The 8,673-nt window shown below is 38.6% G+C and overlaps 1 protein-coding gene across 1 annotated transcript; it reads right to left on the reverse strand.

Moving 5' to 3' along the window:
• Positions 1 to 269: 269 nt before the first annotated feature.
• On the reverse strand, positions 270 to 8,448 carry LOC112559952. Its single transcript, XM_025231467.1, has 8 exons — positions 7,861 to 8,448; positions 6,339 to 6,463; positions 5,738 to 6,083; positions 4,586 to 5,246; positions 4,277 to 4,321; positions 3,492 to 3,846; positions 3,140 to 3,218; positions 270 to 953 (listed from the first exon to the last, which is right to left on the reverse strand). The coding sequence occupies exons 1-8, from the start codon at positions 8,146 to 8,148 to the stop codon at positions 873 to 875; spliced, it is 1,980 nt and encodes a 659-aa protein (XP_025087252.1). The 5' UTR covers positions 8,149 to 8,448; the 3' UTR covers positions 270 to 872.
• Between the last annotated feature and the right edge of the window lie 225 nt (positions 8,449 to 8,673).

Consider the following 8,673-nt stretch of genomic DNA (forward strand, 5'->3'; position numbering starts at 1 on the left):
AGGACTGGCTTCCCTGGGTTCAGATCACGTCTTGGGCACGCCGTTCTTTCTCTGCATGTGGCATATGATTACAGGGCTGGCTGCCTTGCCGTGATCTAGCCTTAGTTGCTGGCTCGGCATAAAACACAAACCCCTCCACTCACCCCCACCGATTCAAACCTTGTCATTTGCTTAACACACTTTTTTAACTGCATATTTGGCAGGTGTAAGTGTCTTTTTTTTATATTTTAATTTTTTTTAAATCCTTAAAATGGTCACAAAAAAGAAACTTTTAACAAAATAGTGATTGCATACAGCAATCCACTTAAAAAAAAAAAGAAGAAATATACATTTCTGTGCACTTTGCCTTCATTAATGTATCAAGTAAATGACTTTAAAAAATACATACAAATTTATTGATCTGTTGAGCCTATCTTTGCTGCAACACAAACCCAAAATGATGGGTTGTACATTCTCCACTGCAAAATTATCAAACAGAAGAATTATTTGACAAAACATTTCTTATGTTGTTGAGAAAATGTTCTTGGACAATAACTCATGTAACCCAAATAATGAAAAGGTACTTTTGATCCACTCCTGGGAATAAACAGACAGCTCCTAAAAATGTCTTAAAGAAACTAAAAATATGCTTCAAAATGGCATACTTTCTCTAAGCACAACAACAAGATTAAATCTTCAATAAGGAAAACGAATTTACAAACTATGCAGAAAACATTTTTGTGTTTGGGGAAAAATGCACTTAAATAATTTTTCATTCTAAAAATTTTAACAATAAAGCTTTGTAAAAAAAAATCTTCACATCAAAGTGTTTCTTTTCCAAACAAATTCATTCGTTGCAACTCATTTCATGTCATTATAGTTTGCAGCTATAACTAACAGTTGTTAGTTACTGCCATGTTCAGAAGAATGTGAGCTGCCATTTCTTCAGCTTCTTTTCTTTTCAAGCTGGTTTCCTGCACAAATGATAAATATACTGTCTGAAGCAGCAAAAAGATTAGAGGCTAGGTCTACAACAATGTACTAGCTCATATTTTATGATCAAAATGTCATGTCTGACTCATTTTAGTGAACCCTCCTATGGATCCCTAGCTTTATGTACCATTAAAAATTTTATAAAAAGGTTCTAAAAGTAGTGTAAGATTATTTTTAGAATAGTCTTAAAATTTGTTTTCAAAGTTTGGCTACATATTGGTACTATCAACAGTGCAGCACAGAAGAGGAAGCTCCCATGAAAAAGTGAAAGGAAATTTTTTTATATGAAGAAAAGGACAGAACTGAATGGACTGTTCATTAGCCAAACTGAAGACTAGCATTTATACAGTGGGTATGAATACTACAGAGTATAAACAACATGATTTCAACATAACTCTACCACCTGCCAGCTTAGGGGAAGCAGATAGCTGAGGGGTTAGAGTGCCGACATCTGAACTGAGAGCACGCTGGTTCAATCCCCAATTAACGTAGCAAACTCTCCCCAGTTAACCCAGCTGGGGGGAATGGGTACCTGACTCCTTAGAGGGTTGGGGAAGATAAAGCAGCGAGGGAGAATAAGCACCGCCCTCATGTAAAGCTGTCCCCGAGAAAAGTGAGGTCTCAACACACCTAGATAATTTAGGAGTGATTCTTTTTTTGTTTCTATTTTTACTTTTTTAGAACAGTTTATAGATTTACAACTATACAACTGGCCCTTGTCCCATGTGATTAGAACAGTGGTTCTCAAAGTGTGGGCCGCACACCTAAGTCAGGTGGTCTGTGACCGACAGTCATGTCACCAAAGTGATGTTTAAATCACTAAATAAGCTAATTAGACCATTACTGATTTCACAAAGTTTTAATTTTATTGGTGCCCAACTGCTCGTTTGTATAAAATGCTTGCTTACTAACTAAGTCTTTATGTCAATATGTGAGCATTGCATCATTTAGCCGCATCATCCATTACCCTTAGAAATGCAATGCACTTCCTTATTTTTAATTATGTGTACTTTGGGAAGTATTTAATTTTGTGTAAACTTATTACTATACTAATGTCACAAAAGTACATTTAGTTTTGAATTGTAATGAAACATATGCGGCAATTTAAAGTTGAAATTCATGGTCCCGAATGATTTTAAGCCTTGGTAGTCCGCGTATTTTTCACTTTAGTAGGGTGGTCCGTATTTCAAAATACTGAGAACCACTGGACTAGAGGACTTACAGTACAAGAGCATATACAGTAGAATGAACAGTTACCAGTCGATTCAACCATTTAATGAGAACCACTGGCCTCAGTTGAACTGACCACTGGTCTCAGTCTATTTGACCATTGAGTACACAAGTTACTATTTAGTGTAATGATGCAGTTGTTCAAAACATTTTTCCCAATACAAATTAGTAATGTGATATAACGTGTCGCCATTGTTATCAAATGCAAAATGGATGTTGTTCAAGGTAAAATAGGGCATGGATACCTATGTTTCAGCAAGGAAAGAAATTACATTTTCTGCTTGATTTAATTTATGCAAAAGCAATCGACAGGACAGCTCATGGCCATATATTTTGTGGATCAGAAGTTTGTGTACCAAGTATCAGCAAAAAACATCACTACAGATAGAGGTAAATTTAGGTATATTAGCTAATGTGAAATCCACAAATAGGTCCTAATGGTACCTTATTCCCTAAATGACCTGAAAAAGAGCAGGGGATGACCTTTTTCTTACGCTGCATTTACTTCTGTAGGGAATCTCAAGAGACCTGAACTAGAATGCTTGTAAGCATATGAGAACTAGCTTTTCAAAAAATTTCATCCCAGCAGAGGTTAAAGCAAACTCCTTGTTCTGATCAGTACTATAATCCTGTTTGCCCCGGTGTCCACACATCAATTTTAATCCTTCCCAGCTTTCTTTATATTAAGCTCTAGAAAATTCTCCTTGATGTTTTGTTTATACTTCTCCCTTCCCTCCTTAATGGAAACTTGTGCCGTGGTAGAACTGGCAAATGGTCAAAGCGACCTGTCCCTAAATGAGCAATATTACAGTCTTCCTCTTTCAACAAGCCACATGTACAGATAAACCAGGCTTCACTATCAGTTGATGTCAGAGCAATGATGTCAAATGAAATACAAACATAAACAATCTTCAAAGACTAAACATAAGTACTACACCTGTAACTGAATGGCTGGTAAAGTCCCCATATGATCTGATGCAATGACTTCCAAGCCAGAAGTACTAAGCTTGCCTTTGCTACATAGAAAGAAAACTACAAAAGCTGATGTCTGAATTACTGATCGAGAACATGCAAATTAACTAATCTTTTGTATAAATGTTTTTCAATCCATGTAAATTACTGTATGTATTAATGTCTTCAGATTTCTCAATTTCTAGTTGGAAAATGGTAGAATGAGACATATTCAACATTATATAAATTACTGCTGTCATTATTGCCTGGCAATGTTGCAGAGTAATACAGCAAACAAACAAAAATCCAAATGATCACTGAATTGCAAATTTCTGTACCTGAATGTAGAAACCAAAGGCAGAACCGTCCACGAAGCCTGTAGTTCTGGTAAAGGCAGGAAGGTGTTATCCCGACCAATGTACGGTGATTCTATGTCGCCTGCGCTCTCTGCCATATCAAAGACAGCCTTTTGTTGTAACTGCTGTGAAGATCTACCATCAAAGTATGGCTGTTCTTGAGAAGAATCTGTGCTTGCTTGCAATAGTGGACTAAACAAAGGTTCTGGGCTTGAAATAGGAGGGCTGGTGATATTCACAGTTGCAGATGAAACAGCTGTTGAGTGGGGTGACCCAAAGCATGGCTTTGTTGGTTCTGGCATCTCCTGACTTTTGGGCTCTCTCCCCACTTCTGATTCTTTGTGAAAAGATGTTGAAAAAAACAAATAAAAGGATTCCCACATTCACAAAACAGAACCATTTCCAGCAGTGTACATCAAAGTGTTCACTTCATCTAATCATTGACTTTATGTTTGGCTATTTTTTGCTGCTGTACAGGAAGGGGAATCTTTCCCAGAGAAAGGCATAAGCAGCCCTTAAATTGGCACCTTTCTCAACTATCTAATATTGAGCTATGCTAATTATAATTAATGCAAATGTAAATAGCAATACCTGCTTACGCAAAAAATTGCGTACAGTACGCATTAAAATTCTTCAATTTTCGTCAATGGGGTCCCCTTCAAATTTGGGCAAAGAATAGGGACCCCTTAAAAATCTGAAGAAGGGGTCCCTGGGACCCCAAAGAATTTAGCCTTAGCAGAAGCCCTGCAATACCTGTATTTGCTTACCTAAAGGCTGGATTAGTGGCTTTGATGGTTGTGGCTCAACACAAACTGTTGATAAATAATGCTTTATTATGAAACGATAGAAATGTTCCTTTCATATTAGGCAGAATGTGAAAGAAACAGAAAATTATATAGGTAAGATAATTACACATGGGGAGGACAATTATACACGTGGTAGATAATTACATATGGGAAAGAATGCTTTCTAGAAAAATCAAGGGGGGTTGGGGGGAGAAGAATCATGGTGCCCCATAAACTTGCACAATCTTCTGCTTTAAAACCCATATCAACCTTCACAATGTAAAAACATACTTAAAGGATTTGGAAGAATAATGTGTGAAGACTGAGGCATTCCAGTAAAATGACATGAGAACCGCGATGCTTCTGGCATTGAGGAGGTGATGGACATCATCTGCCTTTCTGCTTCCTGTGAGACCATTGTTTGACAATTAGGGTCATTCCTTAAATAGTTTGCTGCATTGGAGATGGGGACATGTCCCCAGTTTCCCCAAACTGTGCTTTGCTGCCATGGAATGAAATGATGAGGCATCTGAAGGTCATGTGGACAAGGCAGACTGAAGGAGGATGGAAGCATTGCGTTCTTAAAAGGTCTTGCAGTGCCACAAGGGGCAGACCATAATGTGACAGTCTCAAAGAATGGCTGTGCATCATTTCTGGTGACTGCAGTAGTGTGGGCAACATTGTCTCTATTAGACATAATAAGATGATCATTGGGAAAATCTCTGGTGGTGAATGAATGCTCTCCTGAGCTTTCTGCTTGAACAAACGGCTGGTGCATTAAGAGCAGTCCTTGCAGGCCAGACGGTCGGGAAGCAGTTTTTGCAGGCTGCCATATATCACTGATGGAAGATGTCATGGTTGGGACTGGATCACTCAAAGAGGCTTTGTCAACAAGTGGATGAACTGCCGCGCTGTCTGCTTCAATCAGTTGCTGGGAGATTTGTCCAAGTCCCTGCAATAAGTCTTGTCTTGAAATACATTAGCAGATAGACGTTTTCAAGTCCTGTAGACATAAGCTTTCAAAAAGATTCCACCTCTGGTTGATGAAGGGAAAGAATTAATGCCATAATAATTTCTTAAGTTAATAAGGGTTTCTTTTCTTAGTTTATTTGTTCCTTGTACACTAATTTGCAACATGAACACTTTGTAAAAGTGTGAAATATCAAATCTATAAGCAATAGTTTGTTTCTTATGGATGTGAGTGCAAATCTCAATGAATGTGCTTAAAAGAAAAGAAAATGAATCATGGAAATACCTTTTACATATCAGTATGAGAGCACAGCCATAAAACTGCACCCTTACCACACAATGAACCTTGAGCTTCATGTAGCCATGTTAGAACAAAGGGGAGGATAGTGATCAAAAGAAAAACATCATAATGATATAATATACTGTCCATACAACATTTCTTTCCTGTCCCTCATGCTGCATTTGCAATGCTACCTCATATCCTGATGCTTGTGCTGGATTTCTAGAATTTGCTTCTCCATCAGACGTTGGATCTTTTGTGTTTTCATCATATGGACATTGTAGCCCACCTATCGTGCTTCTTGGTACCTGCTGTTGTCCCTTCTTTTGCTTTGTTCGGCGCCGAGCATTCGAAAACCAGTTTCGAATCTGTAAATCTGTCAACCCAGTCTTCTGCGCTATCTCCCCCCGCACTCTGAGAGATGGATATGGTGCCAACACATGGTCCTGAAACCATGTTGAGAGAAGTGACCTGACTTTCTGGTCTAGAGATCTGGAAGGACGTCGTCCATCTGGGCAAATGCTGATTGGTGGTGGGTTTCTAGAAGACAAAATAGTAAAAACCATGTTCTTACAATACACTCCAAAAAGAGTGTAAATTAAACCTTTTGTTTGCTGTCCTGCATAATGTTCAAAGAAAAAGTATTTACTGTTTCTAAAAAGTATTTAAAGTATTTACTGTTTACTGAACGCCAGGAATTTACACACGACAGAATTGTCATGTCTTATGCTTACACACACTCTCTCAATCATTATCTCTAACCAAACCTAGCAGAAAGTTCATGAAAGGCTAAACCTTTTCCTGATGCGAAATCTCAGAACTGATGTTAGTGGTTTGTCAGCATGTTGCTTCTTCCAAATGAAGTAATGAGCTTCATCCCATATGTCTACCAAGTCTTTTCCTTGTGAGAATCTGCCAGACTGGAAAAGATTCAGCCACATATTCAATGTATAAAATGTATTTTGGTCTAACTCCCAGCTATTGCACTTAAAATATTCTCCACCTATAGAAGTGATGGGGTCATTTTTTTTCGATTTACCCAGTGTGGGCAGAAGTGACAGTTCACCGGTTTCACTCAATGGCCTACGTAAGGAAGACGAGGTAAGGGCCCGGGTCATAAGCCACGTGGCTTTGCCAGGGAAGTACGGGGATAACGATTTTCATTACTTCTATTGCAAAGTTCAAGCTTTCTCCTTTCCAATAATGTAGAGGTTTCTTGGTCTAATGTTTATCTGAGAGCAGCAATAATAATAAAACACCTTCACTATCGTCTTCAGTTATTAGCCAGTCTTTGTAACACTTACACTTTTATGTCATGCTCAGAGGATTAAGGAAGGGTTATCAAAAACCTTTTGTCTATTTCTTTTTGTTTGCTGTAATGGCAAGTTTAAGTTTAAGAGAATCTCACAGCTGCTGCAGCTGGAACGATACAATAGTGGTCATTTAATGCCGGGGGAGTGTAGACTGGGTTGGAGGTCAAGAAGCAGAATAACAATTTCACGGGATCGTCGGGATGCAAGATATATTCAAAGACCAAGAAACTGTGTCGTGTGCTAGTGGTGTACATGTAGTCGGCTAGAGCAGTGGTTCTCAAAGTATTTCGGACCACTTTACTTAAGTAAAAAATATGGCGGACCACCAAGGCCTAAAAATCACTCTGTACTATGAATTTCAAATTTAAATTGCCGCATTTGTTTCATTACAATTCAAAACTAAATGTCCTTCTGTGACAGTAGTATATAGTAATAAGTTGACATAAAACTACCTCGTTCTTTCTAATTAAAATGTTGATGCGAGGAATGCATCACTTTAAACATCACTTTGCTGACATATGACGACTGTCAGCCGCGGACCACCTGACTTATGCTCACGGACCACTAGTGGTCCGCGGACCACACTTTAAGAACCACAGGCCTAGAGCGCAGTCACGGAGGTGTGTGTGTAGGGAGAAGAGGGCTGTTTTTTTTTTTTTTAAGCAATCTGTTAGGGAAAAATATCATTTTCATAGAAGACATTTGCAGAGAACCTTCACTCTGCTGGTGGGATGACTTCACCACGCAAGTCGTTTACTATCCATTTATTTTTAAAATTGGAATAATTATATATGTTTAGACTTAACTTTTTTAACAGAAATTTTAAACAATGAATCTAGGTTTAAATATTACCAGTAATGATTGCCGCGATCTGTGTAATTGTGACAAAAAGACCACAATTAGACTGTAAGGACCCGTACGTGAAATTAAAAGTTTTGCAAAACGCTAATTATAACACCTTTGCATCCGTCGTAAATCATAACTTTTGCAATTATTCAACATACCCTTATGAGGTCACACACGTCTTCATAACGTTCTTGTCGGTGTCGCAGGTGGATCATCACTCGGCGAAAAGTCTCGTCCTCAAGAAAGGCGTTCTGGACATCTTCCGGTAAGGACGACACAAAGTTCTCCAAAGCGTCGTAGCGTTTTGTCTTCAACAGAAGGTTTGCTACTTTGCCTGCTGTCTCATAATGTTTCGGTCTGATGTCTGCGATTTTCAGCGCGGACCATGGCACCAGAAATAGTTCTAACATGCAATCTGTTTCTATTTCTCGCAAATTTGTTTCCATTTTACTTCCTCCGGCATGACACAAGTTCGTTTAATACGTTGTTGCGAATTCTCGGTTTCACGTGCGGAGGTCTACAAACTGCTCATCTACGACATGCAGAATAAACTGTCCAAATCCCGCCATCCAAAAAAAAAAAAAAAAAAGGCCAAGAACAGGCGCACGTGAAAACGACATGACACGTGACACGGCTGATGCAGCAACTCTAGACATGCTTGGCGATATGCGGACTTCCAGAAGCCTGCTTTGTCATTTCGGTGTGGCATGGGATCTTCTGGTGGCTGCTTCTTGTTTTCTTTTTCGTTCTCAGCTGCAGGTTTGATGAAGACATTGGTTTTTTTTTTTTAAATACAGACGTATTTTTTTTCGGCTGCATGAAGCTAATAATTACACTCGCACCATCCAATGGCGTCTTCGAGAAAGCGAAGATTAAAAACTTTGAAATTGAACTTAAATCACAGCTAATTAGCCCTCAAGCAGTTCATGCAATTAGTTAACGAATTTATTGTGTGGTTTTTGATATCACAA

The sequence above is a fragment of the Pomacea canaliculata genome, linkage group LG3 (genome assembly GCF_003073045.1).
Source record: "Pomacea canaliculata isolate SZHN2017 linkage group LG3, ASM307304v1, whole genome shotgun sequence".
NCBI classification, from domain to species: domain Eukaryota; kingdom Metazoa; phylum Mollusca; class Gastropoda; order Architaenioglossa; family Ampullariidae; genus Pomacea; species Pomacea canaliculata.

Coding starts and splice junctions, on each gene's coding strand:
- LOC112559952 (XM_025231467.1), bottom strand. CDS start 8,148: ATGGAAACAAATTTGCGAGAAATAGAAACAGATTGCATGTTAGAACTA. Junction 6,084..6,338: donor AGATTTCGCATCAGGAAAAG/GTTTAGCCTTTC, acceptor TTTGTCTTCTAG/AAACCCACCACCAATCAGCA. Junction 954..3,139: donor TACCAGCCATTCAGTTACAG/GTGTAGTACTTA, acceptor TCATTTGTGCAG/GAAACCAGCTTGAAAAGAAA.